Genomic DNA, 25,559 nt, shown 5'->3' with positions numbered 1-25,559 from the left:
GAGGGCCCCTGCTAGCATCCCATCCCCCACTAGTACCCCATCCCTCTAACCATGGCGTGCCATCCCACCTCTTATCACAGGCAAACCTGATATCGACCCCCTCCCCCTTCAAATCTACTTTAAAGCCCCATCAATGAGCCCCACAAGCTCCTGAGCAAAGACCCTCTTCCCCCTTTGAGAAAGGTGAATCCCGTCAGATGCCAACAAGCCTGGTGCCGTGTAGGCCAGCCCATTGTTGAAAAACCCAAAATTGTGATGTTGACACCAGCCACGGAGCCATGTATGAATGGACTGGATCCATTTGTTCCTCTCAATGTTCCTGCCCGCAACTGGAAGGAGGGAGGAAAAAATAATCTGTGCTCCCGATTTCCTCACCAACCGTCCCAAGGCCCTGAAGTCTCTCTTGATAGCTTTTGGACTACAGGTTGCAGCTTCCTCTCCACCTACATGGAAGATCAATAACGGGTAGTAGTCCGAGGGCTGTACCAGGCTGGGAAGTTTCCTGGTGATGTCCTTAACCCGGGCCCCGGGGAGGCAGCAGACTTCCCTTTGAGGAGGGTTTGCCCGGCATATTGGGCCCTCTGTCCCCTTCAGAAGGGAGTCACCTACAACTATAACCCTTCTTTCCTTCCTTGTGGAGGTGGTCATGATACAGGGGGTAGGCCTTTCTGACCTTGGTGGCACCTCTGCTGTAGATGGACTATCATCCACATCATCCATGGACTGGCTTTCCACATCCAGAGCCTCATACCTGTTGTACAGAGGCACCTGGGAAGGCAAGCTGGGCAAGGAAGGGGTTCGCCTGCTGCCCTGACTGCGGACTTGCCTCCATTCACTCCTTTCCTTTAAGCTACTGCATTCGGCCTGGTGGGGGAAGGATACAGGATCCCCTTGATCTTGTTTTTTTTCTGGTGGCTGTTCCTGTTTCTGTCTAAGGGAGGGCAGAGCATGGGTCCACCAGTCTCTCTCTTTCTCAGCCTCCCTGATGCTCCTTAACCTTTCTACTTCCTCTCATAGCTCTGCCACCAAGCTGAGCAGATCATCCACCTGTTCACACCTCACACAGCTGTTCTCATCACTGCCAACCGTTACCAGTGAAAGGCTTTGGCACTCCCCTGCAGCCTGAGACCTGCGTGGCTACATGGTTTGTTGAGAGCGTGTCAAGTCCCACCTGGGGAGGAGAGGGGAGGAGTGACTAAGATTCGCAAATCCTCTCAGTGTGGATTAAGGTGGGCCAACACTCAAGGTCTGCACACAAACACCAGCTTTAATAGAGAGCTTCTAGAGAGACAAATATTCGATACCTGCCAACCCTCTCACGGTTATATCCACCCCAGCTATGAGGCTTTATGGAAAGTCAAGGTAGGCCGTGCAGTACTTGACTACAATTTAACAACTTTAACAACTTAATCACCTTAGGAAAAGTGAAAAAAAGAGAGAGAGAGAGAGAGAAGGAAAAGAGAATCACCAGTCCTGGATCCAGCGTTGGTCCTGCCAACAGCGGTATTTGGTGACGAAAAAGGAGAAGAGCGAGAACTGAAGGTCCTTATAGAGATGTTGATTCTGCGCAGGGTGCTCGGTGATAATTCCACAAATCAAGCACACCGTCATACAAACTACAGCACATTTATCAGGCTAATGATTAGTATAAACCCACCTAAATTTACACTTATTGGTTAGTGATTAACATTTCATACACTATTGGTTTGCTGTATTTAAATTAGCCTCACTTGCTATGTAAATTAGCACGCATGCTCCTTTGGGGGGGGGGGGGGCAGGGGCAAGTCTTTTCTGTCGGTGGTCGCGATCTCCCCTCACCACATTTACCTTTCACCCAGTTTCTGCAGTTTTATCTTCTCTGGCCACCGTCCAGTCTTTGGTGCCAAGATGTTCCCTTTTATCAGCTTGTTAGTGCTTCTTCAAGGTTAGAGCTGTTAGTTTTCCACAGTTTGTTATCTTTTATCTCCCTCCCAAATTCCTTTCCCAAGGCACAAGTGGTTAGTAGTTTTGCTAATTGGAAAATTACATCACCGACCAGTCAAACCAAGAGGAGTGATACCAGGACTGTCCCCCAGGCAGTAGGTGTGGGGAGGGGGGAATAAGACGCTTCACAGACCTCGGGGGATGGGGCCGAGGCAAGGCCGCCCTGTCTCCACGGGGCTCCCTCCCTCACCCTCACTCCAGGGTACTGTCTGGTCCTGGGTCCTAGCGACCGTCCCTCTGCATTGTGGTTTTAGCACCCAGGCTGTTTGAGACATCTCGTTGTTTTGCACTAGCAGTTCTCTACAGAGCGCAGTTTGGGTTGCCACATCCATTCTGGTGGTTGTAGAGGACATGGCCTTCTGCCGGGTGGAGACCATAGCTGAGCTCCTTCTGAGAGGGTGATGACCACTGGCTGAACTTACCTTTTGAGCTGGCAGAGCTTCAGCGCCCTGCGTGCACGCCCTGCCTGCGCGAACTGCTGCGCCAGCCGCCGCGCCACGCCCTGGCTGACACGCCACGCCCTGTTTGCTGCACTCCTGGTCGCTCGTGCTCACTCCTCGTTAGCTGGTGACTTTTCAAATATTAAACAGTATGCTTCCTATTACAAGTATTTTAAGTATTCCCAAGTTCTAGTAAAATCTCCAGGATACAAGTGAGTATTTAGGTTTCACAAACATGCAGCAACTTTTCTCTGTTACGTAACTTGTCCAAAGCTCAGAAGTGATGTGTGTCAGAACAGCCATTAAAATTCAGGAGTTAATGGCCTCTAGTCCTGTGTTCAGATCCTCTCCATGATTAAAACCAGTTCAACTCACTTGTTTTCAACTACCACTCAAAGATTAAACATCTGCTTATGGAAAAATTACTGGAGAATTTTTAGATGAGATACTAAAGACTGATATTCATCTTTGTTCAGCATATACTGATCATAACTAAATAGTAAACTCACTAGCAGGTTCTATGCAGGAAGAAAGTAAAAACAAATAGCTACAGCTGAAGACACCCATCAGATCTAGTCCACCATTATAACAGAATAAAGTAAAGCAGAGAATGCAAGTCTGAGAGACTACTATCCTTTATTCAACCTTCAGATCCCAGCTCGATGCTTGAAGATTGTCATCAACATGTCAATGGGTGCATATACAATACAGTTTGTGTCAGCAGTGTACTTTTCAAGGCAAAACTCCTGATCACTCCCAGTTACTGTTCTTAGATTTGCATCACAGAGCAGTCCTAAACTACATTAACAGTATTCCTTGTGATTACAACTAAACCACAAAATGTACTCCAGAAATGCACCCAATTACTCTGTGGTGGGTTGACCTTGGCTGGACGCCAGGTGCCCACCAAAGCTGCTCTATCACTCTCCCTCCTCAGCTGGACAGGGGAGAGAAAATATAACAAAAGGCTCGTGGGTCGAGATAAGGACAGGGAGAGATCACTCAGGAATTACCATCATGGGCAAAACAGACTTGACTCGGGGAAATTAATTTAATTTATTACCAATCAGATCAGAGTAGGATAATGAGAAATAAAACCAAATCTTAAAACACCTTCCCCCCACCCCTCCCTTCTTCCCAGGCTTAACTTCACTCCCAATTTCTCTACCTCCTCCCTCTGAGTGGCACAGGGGGATGGGGAATGGGAGTTGTGGTCAGTTCATCACGTGTTGTCTCTGCCGCTCTGGAAGCTACACCTTTCTATAAAAGAACCAGCAGAAAGAAGCTTATTCCTTTGCCTCAGTTATTTCAACTTACGGTCCACTGTATTAACCAAAACTGCCAACGAAAGAGATTTTGAGCTATGCCAGACTGTATGCCATCTCATCTGAGACAGATGTATATAGGCAGTCCTTTGCTAACTCTTATCAGGCCAGGATGCTTGGATGGAGGCTGGAAGCTGTAAAATGTAAAAACTGCAGCAGATACTTACTCAGTAACTAAAATACTCTGTTCTCTTTACTTGTCTTTGGCAGTATCTTTTCTTTCTTCCCTCTAAATCTTCTACCTACTATTGAAGTTCTAAGGACCATGCTTTTTCCTCCTCAGAAACCTGCTGTACATGAAAGGCGCACTTGATCTGCACATAAATAACTATATTACAACTATGGAATAGCCATTCATTCAGGACCTCTAGATGTCCAGCAAAATGGTAAGAGCTACTTTTCCAAACAGACTACTGATCACCAAGAAATCCAAGGCTAATGTCCTGCACTGATGAACATTAATAAAAAGGCCAAAATTATCGAAGAAATCCGAACAGTTCACAAAAAGTATGAGAACACAGACACACACACGATACACTAGAGGAAGTGTTTAGAACATATGTAACTAAAGAAGCCTAGGCTTTTAAGATGTCAAAGCGGCAACAACTGATACAACTTTGGTTTACTAATAAAAGCAAATATGTTCAACAACTTTACAAAGGCTGGATCAATCCACGTAAGTATGGAGCAGAATGATTCTCCAAGCTCATAAAGGGTAACAATGAAACCAAGACTACTTGTCCTTAGCCACAACATATTCTGAATGAAAAAGGAAATGGAATCACTAACAACCTCATAATAGCTAGGAAGGGAGTAATACTGTATATATTCTGCTACATGAAGAATCTGAATAAGAGTTACAATGTAAATGACAGTAAAGTAACTATTTTGTCTTGTAGTATAACAAATGCCTTACTGCAATTTGAGTAAACCAGAATGCAAACATAGTGGCAAATACAGCCATGCTGAACTTAGGAGGCTAAAGACATTTCACGCACTGGTCGAGTTCACAGTCCAGAGAGATAAGGGTCAGGTGAAGAGTGTAGTCAGGACCCTGAATTTTAGGAAAGCAAACTTCCAGCTCTTCAAGGAGTTAATCAACAGGACCCCCTGGGAAAGTGCCCTCAGGGACAAGGGAGGAGAACAGAGCTGGCAGGTCTTCAAGGATGCTTTCCATAGAGCACAAGAGCTCTCGATTCCCAGGTGTAGGAAACCAAGCAGGGAAGGGAGAGACTGACGTGGCTGAGCCATGACCTGGGGGTCAAACTAAAGGGCAAGAAGAGAATGCACAGGCAGTGGAAGAAGGGACAGGTATCCTGGGAAGAGTACAGGGACACTGCCCGGTTGTGTAAGGATGGGATCAGGAAGGCCAAGGCTCGGCTGGAGCTGAACCTGGTGAGGGATGCAAAGAATAATAAGAAGGGCTTCTACAGGTACGTCAACCAGAAAAGGAAGGTTAAAGAAAGCATACCCCCTCTGATGAGCAAAAGTGGCAAGCTGGTAATAACAGACGAGGAGAAGGCTGAGGTACTCAACAATTTCTTTGCCTCAGTCTTCACTGGCAACCTCCCTCCTCACACCTCCCAAGTCAATGGGCCATTTGACGGGGATCAGGGGAGCAGAGGTCCTCCCACTGTAAGTGAAGATCAGGTTCACGACCACCTGAGGAACCTGAACATTCATAAGTTTATGGGTCCTGATGAGATGCACCCAGGAGCCCTGAGGGAATTGGCTGATGTAGTTGCCAAGCCACTCTCCATGATATTTGAAAAGTCATGGCAGTCAGGTGAAGTCCCTGGGGACTGGAAAAAGGCAAATATTGCAGCCATTATTAAAAAGGGTAAAAAGGAGGACCCTGGGAACTGTCGACTTGTTAGCCTCACCTCTGTGCCTGGGAAGATCATGGAACAGATCCTCCTAGAAGCTATGCTAAGGCACATGGAGGACAGGGAGGTGGTCTGAGACAGCCAGCACGGCTTCACCAAGGGCAAGTCCTGCCTGACCAACCTAGTGGCCTTCTATGATGGAGTGACTGCATCAGTGGACGAGGGAAGAGCTATGGATGTCATCTATCTGGACTTCTGTAAGGCCTTTGACATGGTCCCCCACAATATCCTTCTCTCTAAATTGGAAGGATATGGATTTGATGGGCGGACTGTTCGGTGGATAGCTAATTGGCTGGATGGTCGCATCCAGAGGGTAGTGGTCAATGGCTCGATGTCCAGATGAAGATCAGTGACGAGTGGTGTCCCTCAGGGGTCCGTACTGGGGCCAGTGCTGTTCAATATCTTCATCGATGACATAGACAGCAGGATCGAGTGCACCCTCGGCAAGTTTGCAGATGACACCAAGCTGAGTGGTGCAGTTGACATGCCTGAGGGATGGGATGCCATCCAGAGGGACCTGGACAAGCTGGAGAAGTGGGCCTGTGTGAACTTCATGAGGTTCAACAAGGCCAAGTGCAAGGTCCTGGACCTGGGTTGGGGCAATCCCCGGTATCAGTACAGGCTGGGGGATGAAGGGATTGAGAGCAGCCCTGAGGAGAAGGACTTGGGGTACTGGTGGATGAAAAGCTGGACATGAGCCGGCAATGTGCTCTTGCAGCCCAGAAAGCCAACTGTATCCTGGGCTGCATCAAAAGAAGCGTGGCCAGCAGGTCGAGGGAAGTAATTCCGCCCCTCTACTCTGCTCTGGTGAGACCCCACCTGGAGTACTGTGTCCAGCTCTGGGGTCCTCAGTACAGGAAGGACGTGGACCTGTGTCACGGTTTAACCCCAGCTAGCCACTAAGCACCACACAACCGCTCGCTCATTCCCCCCCATCGGTGGAATGGGGGAGAGAATCGGAAGATTTAGGAATATAGGAAGATACTTAGGAACAACAGCACTATTTAGCAAGAACCAAAACATCAGTGTGTTATGAACATTATTCTCATCCTAAATCCAAAACACAGCACTATACCAGCTACTAGGAAGAAAATTAACTCTATCCCAGCTGAAACCAGGACAGTATCCACCCCTTATTCCATAATATTTACATCATGCTCAGGTCCCACATTATCCTATACATCCTCATTAACCACCACCACCCTTCCCATCCTTTGATATAATACACAGGTGTCATTCCCTCAATCTATAAGCTATCCCTCTAGAATGTTTGTTGAGTTCATTTACTTTATGACTTCGGGCTTCATCTGTCATAACAGTCTTTCAGGGCAGAAGAGATGGCGTGTGGTGTTGGATTGTTGCATGCTGAAGCCAGTTCCATCACTGCTGCACTTTGCTTGGTTTCCTCAAAGTTCATTCTTCATTAATTTGGGTGATTCTTACTGTATACTGTTGATATGGCACATAGTAATCACAGAAGTGATGACATACAGTATTATATAGCAACTAACAATATACAGTTCAGTTCATTGGCTATTCTGACCCAAAATCAAATCCCCTTGAGGTAAACATTGGACATACCCATCCTCCCGCATCACCCACCAAGTGCACGCAGGTCCTTGAGCAACATTGCCTGAGGCGGGCAGTGCTCTCAGTGTAGTCTTTAACAGTCCATTGTATCATTCGATTTTCCCAGAGGCTGGTGCATGATAGGGGATATGAGATACCCACTCAATGCCACGCTCTTTCAGGATATGTTTCCAATCATCTGGTGGTTGCTTCCACCATTGGAAGCACATGGTGCTTGCCTTGGCAGGTTTGTGGGAGTGTCATATAATCAATCTGCCAGGCCTCCCCATATTTATATTTCAGCCATTGTCCTCCATACCAGAGAGGCTTTAACTGCTTGGCTTGCTTGATTGCAGCACGTTTCGCATTCATGGATAACCTGTGCAATAGCGTCCAGGGTCAAGTCCACCCCTCGATCACGAGCCCATCTATATGTTGCATCTCTTCCTTGGTGGCCTGAGGTGTCATGGGAACACCAAGACATAAATAATTCACCCTTATGTTGCCAGTTCAGGTCCACCTGAGCCGCTTCAATCTTAGCAGCCTGATCCACCTGCTGGTTGTTTTGATGTTCTTCAGTGGCACAAATACTGGGTATGAGCATCTACATGACGTACTTTTACAACCAGGTTCTCTATCCAGGCGGCAATATCTTGCCACAATGCGACAGCCAAGATGTGTTTGCCTCTGCGCTGCCAGTTGCTCTGCTTCCATTGCTGTAACCAGCCCCACAGGGCATTTGCCACCATCTGTGAGCCAGTACAGAGACAGAGCATTGGCCACTTTTCTTGTTCAGCAATATCTAAAGCCAGCTGGATGGCTTTCACCTCTGCAAACTGACTCAATTCACCTTCTCCTTCAGCAGTTTCTGCAACTTGTCGTACAGGACTCCATACAGCAGCTTTCCACCTCCGATGCTTCCCCACAAGATGACAGGACCCATCAGTGAACAAGGCATATTGCTTCTCATTTTCTGGCAGTTTATTATACAGTGGGGCCTCCTCAGCACGCGTCACCTCCTCCTCTGGTGATATTCCGAAATCTTTGCCTTCTGGCCAGTCCATGATCACTTCCAAGATTCCTGGGCGACTGGGGTTTCCTTTTTGAGACCATTGTGTGATTAGTGCGACCCACTTACTCCACGTAGCATCAGTTGCATGATGGGTGCAGGGGATCCTCCCTTTGAACATCCAGCCCAGCACTGGCAGTCCAGGTGCCAGGAGGAGCTGTGCTTCAGTACCAACCACTTCCAAAGCAGCTCGAACCCCTTCATATGCTGCCTATATCTCTTTTTCAGTTGGAATATAGCCAGCCTCGGATCCTCTGTATCCCTGACTCCAAAACCCTAGGGGTCGACCTCGAGTCTCCCCTGGTGCTTTCTGCCAGAGGCTCCAGGTAGGGCCATCCTCCCCGGCTGCAGTGTAGAGTACATTTTTTACATCTTGTCCTGCCCAGACTGGCCCAAGGGCTACTGCATGGACTATCCCCCATTTAATTTGTTCAAAGGCTTGTCAAATTGCTCAGGGCCCCAATTGAAATCGTTCTTCTTCTGGGTCACTTGATAGAGAGGGCTTACGATCAGACTGTAATTTGGAATATGCATTCTCCAAAAACCCACAACGCCCAAGAAAGCTTGTGCTTCCTTTTTGCTGGTTGGTGGAGACATGGCTGTTATTTTGCTGATTACATCCATTGGGATCTGACGATGTCCATCTTGCCATTTTATTCCTAAAAAATGGATCTCCTGTGCAGGTCCCTTGACCTTACTTGGTTTTATGGCAAAGCCGGCCTCCAGAAGGGTCTGGACTATTTTCTTCCCTTTCTCAAAAACTTCTGCTGCTGTGTTGCCCCACACGATGATGTCATCAATGTATTGCAGGTGTTCCGGAGCCCCACCCTGTTCCAATGCAGTCTGGATCAGTCCATAGCAAATGGTGGGGCTATGTTTCCACCCCTGGGGCAGTCGATTCCAGGTGTACTGGACCCCCCTCCAAGTGAAAGCAAACTGTGGCCTGCACTCTGCCGCCAAAGGGATTGAGAAAAACGCATTAGCGATGTCAATTGTGGCATACCACTTGGCTGCCTTTGACTCCAGTTCATATTGAAGTTCTAGCATGTCTGGCACGGCAGCGCTCAGTGGTGGCGCGACTTCATTGAGGCCCCAATAGCATACTGTTAGTCTCCACTCTCCATTAGACTTTCGCACTGGCCATATGGGACTGTTAAAGGGTGAGCGAGTCTTGCTGATCACTCTCCAGTTGACGAATCAGCTTATGGATGGGAATCAGGGAGTCTCTGTTGGTGCGATATTGCCGCCGGTGCACTGTTGTGGTAGCGATTGGCACCTGTTGTTCTTTGACCCTCAGCAACCCCACAACAGAGGGGTCCTTCGAGAGACCAGGCAGGGTAGACAACTGTTTAATTTCCTCCGTCTCCAAGGCAGCTATGCCAAAAGCCCTCCGGTACCCTTTTGGGTCCTTGAAATACCCTCTCCTGAGGTAGTCTATGCCAAGGATGCACGGAGCCTCTGGGCCAGTCACAATGGGGTGCTTCTGCCACTCCTTCCCGGTTAAGCTCACTTCGCCTTCCAATACAGTCAGCTCTTGGGATCCCCCTGTCACTCCAGAAATACAGAAGGGGTTCTGCCCCTTTATAGCTTGATGGCATTCGGGTAAACTGTGCACCAGTGTCCACTAGAGCCTTATACTCCTGTGGGGCTGATGTGCCAGGCCATCGAATCCACACAGTCCAGTAAACCCAAGAGTCCCTTTCCTCCACCTGGCTGGAGGCAGGGCCCCTCTAGTCCCAGTCATAGCATTCGTCACTCACTTCTTGTAAATGTGAATCAAAAACCCCTTTATTGAGTTCGGAAGCAAATTCAGCCCTTCTACCCTGTCTGGGGAACTGCTCACTGGAAACTGGAACAACAATTATCCTGGGAGAACCACCTTTTGTAGTTGTTTTTCCTTGCAACTCACGTACCCGTGCCTCTAGGGTCGAGGTAGATTTTTCCATCCCACTTCCTCATGTCCTCTCCGTGGTCACGCAGATAAAACCACAGGGTGCCCCGTGGTGTGTATCCACTATATCTTCTCTCTTGAGCAGAGGGACGCTTACTGCTAATGGCTGAGATACTGGTCCATACAGGTGAGGAGTAGGATATATCCTCTTCGAGTTGCTGGACCTTCTGGGACAGTTTCTCCACAGCTCAGACGCAGGCCCATAGGGAGGAAGAGAGACTTTCTTCGTATTGTCGGAGTTGGCCAGCCATTTCATCCACCGTTGGTCCCTCTTCATCTTTCCAGGTCATTATTGCCAATGACTTTGTGTGTGATGATGGTGCACTCTGTACGAACTTCCGCCACATGGGTCGTGTGCACTGGACTTCGTCTGGATCTTTGGATAACTGCTCGTTGTCCAGATCATTATAAATCACCTCCAGCATGGCTAATTCCCTCAGGTACTGGATACCTCTCGCCATGGTGGTCCACTTGCCTGGGTGACATATAACATCTTCCTTGAAGGGATACCTTTTACTTCACGCCTGACAGGAGTCGCCTCCAGAGGCTGAGGGCTTTTGCCCCTTTTCCAATCGCTTTGTCAATGCCCCCTTCCCTAGAAAGGGATCCCAGCTGCTTGGCTTCCCTACCCTCTAATTCCAGGCTACTGGCCTGTCGTGGTTTATCCCCAGCCAGCAACTAAGCACCACACAGCCGCTCGCTCACTCCCCCCCACCCCAGTGGGATGAGGGAGAGAATCAGAAGGGTGAAAGTCAGAAAACTCATGGGTTGAGCTAAGAACAGTTTAATAACCGAAGTAAAATGAAATAGAAAAGTAGTAATAGTAATAATAATAATATGATACAATAATAATATACAAAGCAAGTGATACACTGTGCAATTGCTCACCACCCGCCAACAGATGCCCAGCACGTCCCCAAGCAGGGATCGCTGCCTCCCGGCCAACTCCCCCAGCTTATATACTGAGCATGACATCATATGATATGGAATAGCCCTTGGCCCAGTCTGGGTCAGCTGTCCTGGCTGTGCCCCCTCCCAGCTTCTTGTGCACTGGGCAGAGCATGGGAAGCTGAAAAGTCCTTGACTTAGTGTAAGCGCTACTTAGCAAGAACCAAAACATCAGTGTGTTATTCACACTGTTTTCATCCTAAACCCAAAACACACTATACCAGCTACTAGGAAGAAAATTAACTCTATCCCAGCTGAAACTAGGACATGGCCCCATTATCCCAGTATCGGAGCAGCCAGGTGATGAGGGGCTCCAAGGACTGAAATCTTTTCACATTCTTGCAGCTCACTCAGGGACAGGGATCAGGTGGTTACCATCTCATTCATGGGTTCTGCCTCTTCCTCCTCCTGTTCTCTTGATGGCCCTGGCTCATCATCAGCCCTTACTAAACGAGCTGATTTCCTTGTGTATTTTTTCTTCTGTATAGGGGTGAATGATACTGGCACAGGTTGGTTCTCTGGTTCAGCCACAGTGCCTGTTGCGTGGGCTGTCTCAGCCATGGGGGCTGTCGCAGGGGCTGTCATTTTGTCATCAGATCCAGAGACCTTCTCTTCCCCTTGAGGGTTCTGAATAGTGTTGAATAGGGCTCGGTAGGCATGGGACAGGCCCCAGCATGTTGCAGTGATCTGTGTCTCTCTGGAGTTGCCAGGGTGACAGCATACTTTTTCCAAATACTTTACTAGTTTTTCAGGATTCTGCACTTGTTCGGGGGTGAAGTTCCAAAACATTGGAGGGGCCCACTGTCCTAGGTACTTGCCCATACTCTCCTACACACCCTGCCACTCATAACTATCCAGCCTTGGAGCAGATCTCTGGATGATATTCTTAAACTGCTTATTAACCTTAGACAAAACTGAAACAATATTCCCAAGAACTACCAATAGATGTATCTTAACTACCCAAGGATGTTCAAGATAATGAAAAGGTGTTGTAATGAAGGAGGAAACATCACAGAAGAAAGCAACAAAGGTGCCAGTCTGTATTTCCTCCATAAAAAAACCTCTCAGAGGAAGAGGTATTATTGCTAATTGTCTCCATGAGGTGGTACCCGAAGTACAGTAATGGCTTCACTACAGAACCCAAATACCAGATAGTGCTTAAGGTCAGTGTTTTAATAACAAATCTCCCAGGCAAAACATCACTAATCACTGCAGAGCACAGCAAACTGCAAAACCCCACACCAATCTTTAACATGCACAGCAAAAACAAGAGCATGGTGCAGATCATAGAATCATAGAATCATTAAGGCTGGAAAAGACCAGGTAGACTAATACCGAGAACAGATGAATCAATATTACGACCGATAACTGTTCACAGATACAAATTCCTTAATACACTCTGGTTAATCTGTTATTATTTCAAACCCTTCGAGCCCCACGTTGGGCGCCAAAAAGGACTGTCGTGGTTTAACCCCAGCCAGCAACTAAGCACCACACAGCTGCTCGCTCACTCCCCCCACTGGTGGGATGGGGGAGAGAATCAGAAGGGTAAAAGTGAGAAAACTCGTGGATTGAGATAAGAACAGTTTAATAATTGAAGTAAAATAAAATAGAATAGTAGTAATAGTAGTAATAATAATAACAACAACAATAATAATAAAAACAAATAATAATAATACAATAATAATATACAAAGCAAGCGATACACTCTACAATTGCTCACCACCCACCGACCGATGCCCAGCACGTCCCCAAGCAGGGATCGCTGCCTCCCGGCCAACTCCCCCAGCTTATATACTGAGCACGACATCATATGGTATGGAATAGCCCTTGGCCCAGTCTGGGTCAGCTGTCCTGGCTGTGCCCCCTCCCAGCTTCTTGTGCACTGGGCAGAGCATGGGAAGCTGAAAAGTCCTTGACTTAGTGTAAGCACTACTTAGCAAGAACCAAAACATCAGTGTGTTATTCACACTGTTTTCATCCTAAACCCAAAACACACTATACCAGCTACTAGGAAGAAAATTAACTCTATCCCAGCTGAAACCAGGACAACCTGTTGGAGCGGGTCCAGAGGAGGGCCACAAAAATGATCAGAGGGATGGAACACCTCTCCTATGAGGAAAGGCTGAGAGAGCTGGGGAAGGAGAGAAGAGAGAGGAGAAGAGAAGGCTGCAGGGAGACCTTATTGCGGCCTTTCAATACTTAAAGGGGGCTTATAAGAAAGATGGGGACAGACTTTTTAGCAGGGCCAGTAGCGATAGGACAAGGAGTAATGGTTTTAAACTAAAAGAGGGTAGATTCAGACTAGATATAAGGAAGAAATTTTCCATGATGAGAGTGGTGAAACACTGGAACGGGTTGCTCAGAGAGGTGGTAGATGCCCCATCCCTGGAAACATTCAAGGTCAGGTTGGAGGGGGCTCTGAGCAACCTGATCTAGTTGTAGATGTCCCTGCCAATTGCAGGGGGGATGGACTAGATGACCTTTAAAGGTCCCTTCCCTCCCAAAGCATTCTATCATTCTATGATTTTAATCTGTAGCAGAAAGAACACTCAAAGCCAACATCCCCAGCAAATCATTAACAACAACTTTACTTCACATAAGTTTTAAATAAAAGTATTTTGCACTTAATTTTATAACCAAATATTTTGTGGCACAACAAAGAGATCATTCATTCAATTTTCTTTCCAAATATGCTTATGTCTGAGGAAATGAAAACTGGATATCTTACCATTGTGACTGATTTCTTTGGGCTGTGTTCTTGGGAAGTGCCAGCCTTCAGTTCAATCCAGTCTGGAAATTTAATGACTTCCTTTCGACATGAAGGTTTCTTTGGATATGGCTTCAGCGGTGAGGAAGGAGGAAATCTACAATTAGAGAATGTTTTTAAAGCTTCTGAACTCCACCCTATTCCATATTTACCAATGCAAAACTGTATAGTAGGCCTTCACATACAAAAATAAAACAAATGCCTTGGACATTTCACAGTGCAACTTAGTTGCCTGAAGACTGGTATTGAGTGACATGTAAAACATCCTAAGATGTCTTGTTTGGCCTCCATCTGCTGCTCCAGAACAGTTCAGGTCCTTTGTACCTCCCATGACATAGCTGAGAGCCTTGAGTAGATATCTGATATCCCAGTGCATCTCAAATAGCACCAGCTACCTATGCTTAGACAACTGACTCAGGTCTTCATTAGAAGATGTTGATTCTGCTGAAAAAGCTGTAGGTAGATTGGTCATTGGTCATAGCCAGAATGGGTTCACAAGGGGAAAATCTTGCTAAACCAACTTAATTTCCTTTTATGACAAGGTCACCCATCTAGTTGACCAAGGGAAGCCAGTAGACGTGGTGGTTTTGGATTTTAGCAAAGCTTTTGATACTGTCTCTCACAGTATCCGTCTGGACAAAACGTCCAGCATACAGCTAGACAAGTCCATAATACATTGGGTGAACACTTGGCTGACGGGTCGAGCTCAAAGAGTTGTAGTAAATGGGGTTACATCAGGCTGGTGGCCAGTCACCAGCGGGGTTCCCCAGGGCTCAGTTTTAGGGCCAGTGCTCTTTAATGCTTTTATAAATGATCTGGATGCAGGAGTCGAACATACATTAAGTAAGTTTGCCAACGACACTAAACTAGGAGGAGCTGTGGACTCCCTTGAGGGTAAAGAGGCCTTACAGAGAGATCCGGATAGACTAGAGAGCTGGGCAATCACCAGCCATATGAAATTTAACAAAGGCAAGTGCCGGATTCTCCACCTGGGATGGGGTAATCCTGGTTATACATACAAATTGGAAGGACGAGAGGCTGGAGAGCAGCCCCACAGAAAGAGATCTGGGGGTTTGGGTTGATGGCAAGTTGAATAGGAGTCAACAGTGTGCCCTGGCAGCCAAAAGGGCCAACTGTGTCCCGGGACGTATCAAGCACAGCATAACTAGCTGGTCGAGGGAGGCGATTGTCCCACTCTACGCTGCACTGGTGCGGCCCCACCTCGAGTACTGTGTGCAGTTTTGGGCACCTCAATATAAGAAGGACATCAAACTATTAGAGTGCGTCCAGAGGAAGGTGACCAAGATGGTGAAAGGCCTCGACGGCAAGACTTACGAGGAGCAGCTGAGGTCACTCGGTTTGTTCAGCTTGGAGAAGAGAAGGCTGAGGGGTGACCTCATCGCAGTCTACAACTTCCTCAAGGGGGGCAGCAGAGGGGGAGGTGATCTCCTCTCTCTGGTGACCAGCGATAGGACACAAGGAAATGGAATGAAGCTGCATCAGGGGAAGTTCAGATTGGACATTAGGAAAAGGTTCTTCACTGAGAGGGTGGTCGGTCACTGGAACAGGCAAGGTTCACGCTATTACTTAATGCAGAGTATATAATAATGATTCAAAATTACCAATGCAAAAATCTTAGTGCACTATAATACAAGGTTATACACGATATTGGTCACTTACCAGAGATCTGCAGTTGGTAAGAGGTCTCTCAGCCTCGAGGAGTAACCTTGAGAGGCGTCCCAGCTCAAGGGGAGATCACCACCATGCAGCCAACTGCTTCGCAGGGAGAGCTCAAAGAAGGCTCACTTAGGCGGTCATATTTATGGAATGAAGTGGTTGGCTCGTAGTCAATTTACATGCAATGGAAAAGGTATGCATGAGACTCCTTGTACCCACAACTTTCTTTGTTCCTTGATAAATGAGTCTTGGAAGAACCACCTGCTATTCATGTGTTAATCGCATGATCGGTATTCCAGTTTCCAAGCCCATATCTATCAATGCTCACCATGTCACCCTGTTCCCATGTGGGTTTTCCGAACAGGTTGGAACTAGAGAAGTTCTTGGCCCGGTTACGGCCTAGGCCTTTACTTCCTTTGGAGCCTGAACCAAACTACCACTAGTTTGGTCAAGGAGTCGAGCGCATCTGTCACAAACTAACATCGGTGTCAATAGTATAACAAGTCCCACAGCTGAATTCCCAGAAGTTTAGTAGCAATGCAAGAGTACCAACCTTTTTGCTTTTAATACAATTGCTTAGATTCCAAAAAATGTAAAGCCTGAAAGCTTCCAAAACTGTAACTTCTCATTTATTGTTGTAGACTACACTGAGCCAGTAAGTCAGGACACACAGACACAGTCTTTGCTATTTTTAGAAGCACCACTAGTTCTCACCTTCACAATTAATACTTGCCCAATACTCTCAGGCAAATCAACATTTGGCAATATCTGTTTTGTGTACTCTATGGAGTGAATAAGAGCAGACAACTACATTTACATGAGAAGTTAATAAAAGACCTAACTACCTTGTTTCCAATGACAGAACTCTGCACCACAGTGTACAGTTGCATTAAATTAATATAGGGATTTATAGAAAAGGTACGAAGCATATCAAGGTTTCCAGAGTAAGTACTATCAATGGAATTAAAAGCTACTTGTACTTCTACCCGGTAAGAAACATATTTACAAAGTAACATTAGGAAAGTCCAGCAGAGGGAGCTGCCAGGACATTAAATACATGAATAAGGGAGGGCTGGTAAACATGTTTAGCTCCATAAATAGGAGAAAAGCATGTTTTAATACTTAAAGCCAAACATCAAAACTACAAGTAGCATACATAGTTTATTTATGCACCAAGCCCAGTGGGTAAAAGCTGGCTCCAATTCAAGATGTATGAAAGGTATGCAGTTTCAGTAAAAAATATTTAACTGTGCAGTTAATAACTTAGTTATCTTTTGAATGGGAGGTGAAGAAAGAAAAAGAATATTAAGGTAGCTATCATAAAAGAGCTCTCTTATCTAATAGCAGACAATTAGGCAGAGCACATAGAAAGTGAAAAGCATAGAGAGATTTCATCCAATCAACTTCCACAGCCTGCAGCTCGTGAAAGTCATGGCTGAAAATACAAAGGAGAAAAGAACAAAATAATTTGAATGTGTCACAATGCCAATGCAAAACAAACAAAAAAAAAACCACAACCACACAAAACACCAAACCCAAAACAAGGGATATAGCACAATACCAGTGGTTACCAAAAACTGTAATCTTTTGACAAAAACGAGTCAATTCCCAGGAAGAAAGGAGACAAAGTACTTAACACCTAAGGCACCAGTAAAAAAAAAACTGCATAGATAGTGTTGTCATAAGAATAGACAGAGCAGGACTGGGCTAAGAAGTATACCAAACCAATACAACATCTATAACCATATGCTGTATCAGCACCTAATTGCTTTTCTAGCTCTGTTTAAACAAGCAAGAAGCCCACTCCACACCCCTCCTTTACATTTAACCTTCTCCAGGCTGAAGTCAAGGTGTAATATCCTCTGCAGCTCTTCTTGTCTTCCATGCCTGTCTTCCAACCTGAACTAGTCAATGACTAGGTAAACTATCCCAGTATCTTGCCCTCCTATAGCAGCCATAAGCAGATGGCCAGAGAAGAGTTTAAGAACAGGAGAAGCATACATGATACTTCCTCAGCACCCTTTTCCAGCCTTCAGTCATTTTCAGCTCACAGACTGCAGAGCCATATGTTGTTTTTAGATAGACAGTAACAAACTTTCTTGGATCAATTTGTCAAAATATCTTCAGATACAAGTCCTTAGATATACTGGGACCTTAGAGTTTGAGTCTCAAATTCTAAAATTTAACATTTTTCTTGATTAATTATTACATGGAATTTCCCTTTATTGAGCTAAGTTTGGAGAGAACATTCATTTTTTATTTCCCCAAAATTATTTAAAATTTCTTCCATTAAAGTTGATTGAAATTGGTTTGAATATTTAACTTATTTGGCAGGGAAGCTGTAGCACTCAGTGTCGTTTCCTTCAGAAGGCAGGCTAAAAACCAGCTACCACTTTTACTGAAAGATATCATGCAGTATTGTGAAGAACAAGTCAAATCAGTACTAATTTGTTACTGGAATTAAGTACAAACCCAATCTGACTGTAAATCAACTGAACTGCACTGGAACAAGTTTGTTAACATAAAACACGATTATTTTATAAAAAAATATCTTGACCCAAATCTGTTTACAACAGAATAAAAGAACTACATTATGCATACCTCATACTTTTAAAGTATTCCAAGTTAATAAATAAAATTAGGAGAGTAGTGAACAACTGCACTTACAGCATAGGTGTACAGACTAGACAGCAAAAAAGCTTAGGCACACTTTAAAAACAAACTAGTTGAGATCATAGAGCAAAATGAAAAATTGGCTTCATCCACATCACATGGAAATTCAGCATTACATGTCTTTCAAAAGACAATATTAAGAAATCATTAAAAAAATTAATACATAACATTTCTTTAAGGAAAAAACTAGTAACTAGAAACTTAACATTATTGCTGATCTATTTTCCCTATTGCTCTGCATGAAGATTGCTCTGCATGAAGATAGCTTCCTTTTGAGGAAATGTTCCTCAAAAGAAGACAGCTCCCATTTCCTCAAAAGAAGACAGCTCCCATTTCCTCAAAAGAAGACAGCTCCCATTTCCTCAAAAGAAGACAGCTCCCATTTCCTCAAAAGAAGACTCACCACGATACAAGTTACAAATCCATACTTAAGGCAATGGTCATTTTTACGCTACTTTTTCAGTGAACAGGACAATACAAGATGGTACAAAATCAGAATCTGCAACTTCTTGACACCCAAACCTTAACAAGAGGTCGAAGAACCCACTCCAGTGATGCTAAGCTTTCATTACAAAGAAAATTCTTTTCCTCTGAACAAGCCACCAGTTGAGAGGCTAAACAGGGATAAAGTAAGCAAGCAAGCATCCTTGAGAATGAGCAAATAAAACTTAATTTCTTTTAAGACAATTTCAATCTACAACCCAAGGAATATAGGAAAAGGTTATATCATTAATGACTTTTAAATTCAGAAGGTCTCTCTCTTCTCTCAGAAGGAATGGAAACAGCATTCAAAGTAGCTGAGGGGTTGGGGGGGAGGACAACTGGAGTTGGATGCTCAATACCATCCTTGCTTTCATCAATGTGTTCTTGATATGCACTCTTCCAACACTGACAAACCTGATGTCTACCAACAGCAAACAGAACTCATTACCTTGTAAAAGCTGAAAAAGCTTTTGCTGGTATTCATAAAATGAAATCAAGTAAAAGTGCCCTTCAAAAATATTTAAAAACAAACAAGCCAAAAAAACCCAACTAAATATTAAATCATACTCGTCTGTCACTAAAGAAAATAGTCTTTAACAGGAAAGAAAAGAAAAACCACAAAAAAAAAAACAAAACAAACAAAAAAACACGTTAACACTTTTTCAAAGACATTCTACAAAAATATTTGTTAGACCAATACGCAAGAGTTATTACTCCCTGTTTCCATAAAACCAAAATTTTTCTGTCACTGTATAGAGGTTTACCTATATAAACGGCCATCATCTTGAATATCCTCTTTGCCCCACCTTCCTTTAATATCTTTGAAAACATGATTTTTCAGGAATTTTTTAAGCAGCTTAACCATTTGATTGCAAGTCACTTCTGGGCCAAAGTTTTGATTAGAGTCAAGCAGTTCACGTAAACAGTCCACTGCCTTCTAGGAAGCAACACTTGTAGCTTTCGAAGTGACGTCAATGCTTCTGTAAAGGCATCCCAGCAGGAAAAAGTTCTATTATCTGGTTCCGCTAGGGAAGAACAAAGCAAACCGCTCTTCTACTAGAAGCGTTTTAATTGTACAAAGCGAGATCAGAATGCAGCCAGATCTGAACACAGAACTACACACTTTTTTGATCATTTGCATTTACAGGCACACTAAAACCTAAAACTAGAATTTAAACAGTTGAGATCTGAGAACAAACACCTGATTTAGGAAGCTAAAATTTCTATAGCCCTATGCTACTTACGGGTCTACAGCTACAGCTTTAGCCTCTCCTTGGTTTTTAACTCGACAAAAAGCTGGACTAAAGCTCCACTTTGCTGCCGCCCCAGTCATTCACGGGTCTAGCCGCTCACACAGACCCAGCACGGGTAGCACTAACACCCGGACGGCAATTAGGGAGCGCCCCACCGGGTCCCGACCGGGGACCAGCTGCTCGGGAGAGGCCCAGGACACAGACGGGCTGGCGGAGCGGGGCAGGCCCAGGCGGTCAGACTGCCTCAAGGCAGCCGGCCAGTACCCAGGAGACTCTAGAAGGCCGCTGTAGGGCACGAAGACCCAACCCGGACGACGCAAGGCTACACAAAGGACAAAAGCAGGGATGGGGCACTCCAGCCCAGAGGAGCACTCACTAGCTAGGTAGTGCGGTAGCCTCAGCTCCATAGACAAGGCTAAGCTTCGCCATCTCCACAGAAACCGGCAGCCGCATACGCCGCGCCCACCGACAGTTTGAATCCGGGCCCGCGAGGCACCGCCTTCGCCCATTGGTCGGCGGCGGCGGCACATGACGGGTCTGCCTGACGCACTCGAGATGGGGCTGCCGCGGCCCGCCCCCGCGGCAGGCCGGGCGAAGGGTCGGGCCCGTCTTGCCGTTGGCCCGGCCCCCTACACGGCGAGGGGGAGAAGTGAAAGTCCCTGTGCCCCTAGCCGCGCCGTCGGGGTCTCCCCCTTTGCCCTTCCCCAGGTTCGGGTGTCTCTGCCTCACAGGCCGTCCCGCTGATAGGCTTCCACGCGTGCCCACGCTCCTCGGCGGGAGGGCTGGCCGTGGTACGAAAGGGCCGGGGCAGGGGGCACCAGAAAGAGCTAGGTGGGACTAGGCACAGGAGCATTACCGGAGGAGAAACTTGATTCCTCCCGGGCAGGCGAGAGCGGGAACGTCTCCTTTATGGCAGTCTCCAGGGAAAAACGTTTTAAAAAACCCTCTGCACAGTGCTCTGTAAGCCCTGATAGACTCCTGAGATAATAAATGCTAGAGGGAGTGGGAAATGGCAGTTATGAGGCAATCCAGCCAGACACCTGTTCCTCATCATACACTTCACACTTCAGTGGGACAGCTCTGGCTTCTCAGAAGACACATTACTTAATTTTTAAAACGAACGTTAACTATGTGTTGTTGTTTGTACTTCCTCAATCAGTAAGTGGTTCAGGACAGGGGCCAGGCTTCAGTCTGGAAAACACTCAAACCATGTCAATGGAATATATATTGTCTGGTGAATTATCACCTTAATAAAGAGAATACAGCCTTTTCATTAATTCACAAAAAAAATAAAAAACAACAAAAAAATCCCACAAACCAAAAAAAAACCCAACCCATTTTCAGGACTAAATTTCTTAGGAGAGTAATACTAGTAATACTAGTGTTTCTCTTCCACCAAATCTAAGGAATATAAAATTTCAATCCAATCTCTCTCGTTATCAGTAAACATTCACTATGACATTAATGATTTTACTGACTGTTGCACTCCTATTTTTAGTATACCTCAAATGTATGCGACACTTCAGCATGTAAGATGCACAATTTTTAGGTAGGAAAGAAATGTAACTGTCCAGATCAATACTGTGTATACCAGGATGGGTTTAATAACATTTTGTACAGGCGTCATTAGGATAGTTACGCTATATGCAACCTCTTAGAATATACCCATACAACTCACTGAAACAATGCATTTTCTTTCTCCAAATGCTTCATAACTTACAGAAAACTAAACCAGTGTGCAAGAAATTATGTAGTAGGAATCTGAAATGGAACTTGCTGACAGCCCACTGAATGATTAGCATCTCCAGTTTCTGCTCCTGCTTATTAACTCTTAATCTCAAACAACTGACTCTGGAGGCAGTTGTCTACTGTACTGGACTTGGAGGTTTTTCCTGGCTCCTTACAGTTCAGCACCTACACATGTGCAGAGCTGCTCAGTTTTGACTATGTATACTCTCAGCTCCTACTTAAGCACAAGTGAGCTTGAAGAATCAGTTGCTGATCTAGGTCCCAAAACAACAAACAAGTGTCTGGCCCCTCACACTCAGCTGTAGGATCAATTTCTTTTAAAATGCAGCTGGAGGCATGGTATCTCCTACTTTCTATAAAACTTCCAGCTGGGCCTGATCCCTGCATATTTATGCATTTTTTATTGCTTGGAGGGAGGGTGGATAATTGCAAAGTCAGAGACCAGAACTAGGACTTCCCCCACCAGCATAGGAGTCATCTGCAAGACTACAGAGTAATGCCTACTTCCCTCCAGAAGCAGCAGAGTAGCATCATCCATCTTACACTACAGACTAGCTATTACAGCCTTTCCCTGAAAGGCCTGGATTTCCCAAACATGTTTGAACCCTCAGGCTCAAGAAGGCTTGAACGAACCAAATTGTCCCACTTTCTTCATCAGTACTTAGTAAATAAATTATTATATTAAAAATAGGCACCACTCAAGCTTTAAAAAATAAATCAGAGGCAAATCCTTTCCAGCTGTTTGGAAAAAAAAAAAAAAAACCAAAACACAAACAGCAATAGGTCCCCATCCTTGCGTCCCTTCCCCTACTTTGGAAGCCAAAAGGCACGCACACAAGCCGGAGGCTGGCAAGATTTGACACTTAGAGTCAGTGACTGCATTTCCCACTGAAATTGTGTGTGGCCCCTGATCAACATCCTGGCTGCCTTGGATTCTGTGCTAAAGTACCTCTCCGCATGCATTGCCACAGAGCTGAAACTCAGCACTGAGGATACCAGGATCAAGTGTCTAAAATTTAGGGGTTGCAATATACATATCAATCCATCCAAATCCTTTCTGGGATCTAATTTCAATCTGCTTGATAGCTACAGGGATTAAATAGTGGAAAGCTAAAATATAAATTATTTTTATTTGTTTTACAAAGACAACTTGTATGTAATCTCATAAGAAATAATTTGCAACTCATGTCCAAGATGAAGTTTAAATTCTTTCAGCATTAACAATACACCATAAATGTCAGTATTCCCATAAAAGTATCCAGGTAACAAAACTTACTTCCTTGGAATTGTACAACAGGGATACAATTAAAACTGCCCCAAAGTTTTGGGTACTTGAAAATCCCACAGATCAGATCAAGCACAAAGCAAAAATCTCAAGCTTCTTTTCTGTTAGTGGCAATCATAATAGAAAACAGAACTTTTAAAGGTAACTAATTAAAACACCTCTAACTCCTCATTTACAGATCTGTTGTATGCACCAATTCCTTAATAAATTCATACAGTACAAATGCAACTTGCATACAAATAGCTAGGTCCTTTAATTTCCATACATGTGTGACCCTAACAGTCTGCCTAACCATGGAAAACAACATACTGGTTGATTCTATATGGACTGGAGTCATGCCCTGTCACCACTGCCTGCCCCACTCAGTAGCTCAGAGAATGGCACATATCTTTTTTTTGCCTAGTTCCGGAGAACAGAGACAAGGTAACTGGTGCTATTAATGGAGAAACTTTAGCCTTGAGTTGTTAAAAATGAACAATAATAATCATGAAAAAAACAACAGAAAATCTTTCTAGGCATGTATTTCAATAGATAATGGAAATAGAAGAAAATAGAGCACAGTACAATCATGCTAGGTGACATTTAGGCTTCAATTAAAAAAATGTTTCTTTAAAAGTTATTTGAGGACTAAGATTTTGGCTATTGAATCACAAGATTTTTTTCCCCCCTAAACAGCCTAGGCTACCAATATCAAAATATATCCATAGACACATTGAATAATAAGGATACTTTGGTGAACAAATCAGTAGGATGTTTTGATCATTACACTACAAGACAGTTCGGATAATCCTCAAATTAGTAGGTTTCCAACATTTAGAATAACATTCAAGTGAGTAGAAGTTTCCTACATGAAATGAATTAAGTTATCTTAGTAAAAGATGGTATATCAAAAAACCCCCTACGATCTTCAAATTAAACGCCATACTTTGACAGATTAACATATATTCCTTTCTTTAAAGTAATATAGTTTGTAAACACATATAACAATGTTTATGTATTAACTATATTAATAATAAGCTTTAGATTCTATAAACAGTATTTATTGAAGATTTGTTATTTTAATAAAATGCAGCTGACAGTCTCAAGAACTTACAACATTTAAGGTGAAGTAATTTTTTTCCTCAGTATTCAAAGTACTCAGTACTTGTCATACACAGTTTAATTTTTTTTATTTTCATGCATCTTCTAGATAGAGATCGTCTATCCATTCATTTCTTACAGGATAGACATGAACAAGTTGTTGAAAAAAAAAAACAACCCAACCCTTTTTTTTTTTTTTTTTTTTTTTTTTTTTTTAAATCAGACATCCACGTTGCTCCCCCTATCCCCCAAATTTTGAATCCCAAATAACTTACAGTAAAAATACAAATTCTGTTTTGGAAGAAAACATACAAAATATACACAGTGTAGTGCGTGCACCTAAATATCTTGATTGTCAAGTAATGCAAGTTTCCACTTTGACATATACCCTTTTTTTTTTTTTTAATAGACAAGAGTTTGTTTCACTGATCTTTGCTAATCCCATTTCTTGCCATCTTTGGTAGTCGTTGTCCCTTCGTGTAAGCATGGTACCAGAAGTGGAGAAACAAGACTAAAAACATAGAGCCATATAGCCAAATAATAAACATGAAAATTGGATACTGGTATGGACAATCATCCATGATGTAGATTTGTCCTATATGTCCTGTAATCATAATAAACTGGACCTGGAGGAAAAGAAATACTTTTAAAATAAATTACAAACTTACTACATAAGTTTAAAAAGATTCAGCATAGCTTGCATACAGAAAAACAGAAAGTTGGGAGCAGGGGGCTTTTTAAAACTATAGAGATGTACCTTTAGAGCCCCTCTCCCAAAATGTTACTTCACTGAAAAACATTTTCACAGAGTAAAGTCCTGGGACAAAATGAATCATAAGCAGCACTGAGAAACCCATACTAGTAGAAAAGGAGTCTGCACTGGCCAGTTCAGAGAAGGAAAGAAGCAGACGTGTTTGACCAGTGACAAAGAGGAGACTCCTTTAGAAAAATCAGCCAGAAAAAACAAAAAGACACCCATTGTAGGATTGGTGAACATTAATTCCCACCCACCCCACCCCCACACAGCAGCATGTGACACAAAGGTCCACAAGGTCCCAAAAAACAATTTCATGGAGGATTTAAAAAAAAAAAAAAATTTCCACATGAACTCCAAGTTAATAATCCACAGGTAGTGCCGCCAAGACAAAAAGACTTTAAATAAGTTATAAATATTCAAGCTAAATCATTCAGAGTTACACGTGGTTACATGAACTATTCTAGTAACACCAGACCTGGTGCAAGCAGTTACATCCATGGCTGCTTCTCCCTGCTCCTTTCCCTCCTCCATCAGCATCCTTGCTCAGGACAAACTAATTGCTTAGCCAGAAGCTGAATTTTGAAAATTCAGCTATTAAAAAAGCAGGGCATGAAGAAAGCACCCAGAGCATAACCATCTGAAAGCTATCTAATGCTGATAA

The 25,559-nt window shown here is 44.3% G+C and overlaps 2 protein-coding genes across 8 annotated transcripts in view; both read right to left on the bottom strand.

Annotated features, from left to right (window-relative positions):
* Nucleotides 1–114: 114 nt before the first annotated feature.
* LOC148055195 (uncharacterized) lies at nucleotides 115–20,557 on the bottom strand. The gene is given in 3 exon segments (XM_087762400.1): nucleotides 115–1,137; nucleotides 13,903–14,038; nucleotides 20,112–20,557. Coding segments are annotated over 3 exon segments (1,605 nt in total).
* A 3,010-nt stretch (nucleotides 20,558–23,567) lies between these two features.
* LOC104022974 (very long chain fatty acid elongase 7-like) overlaps nucleotides 23,568–25,559 on the bottom strand; it is a 33,986-nt gene continuing 31,994 nt past the window's right edge. For all 7 annotated transcript variants that reach the window (XM_087762618.1, XM_087762620.1, XM_087762622.1 and 4 more), the window contains one exon: nucleotides 23,568–24,767. In XM_087762618.1, the coding sequence (XP_087618744.1) occupies nucleotides 24,564–24,767 (204 nt within the window). In that variant the 3' untranslated portion in view covers nucleotides 23,568–24,563. The remainder of the gene's footprint in view (nucleotides 24,768–25,559) is intronic.

The sequence above is a fragment of the Nipponia nippon genome, unplaced genomic scaffold, assembly GCF_047370975.1.
Source record: "Nipponia nippon isolate SJK-2023a ecotype South Korea unplaced genomic scaffold, ASM4737097v1 scaffold_26, whole genome shotgun sequence".
NCBI lineage: Eukaryota > Metazoa > Chordata > Aves > Pelecaniformes > Threskiornithidae > Nipponia > Nipponia nippon.
The sequence above is the reverse complement of the archived record's forward strand: the minus strand, read 5'-3'. Positions and strand labels throughout refer to the sequence as shown.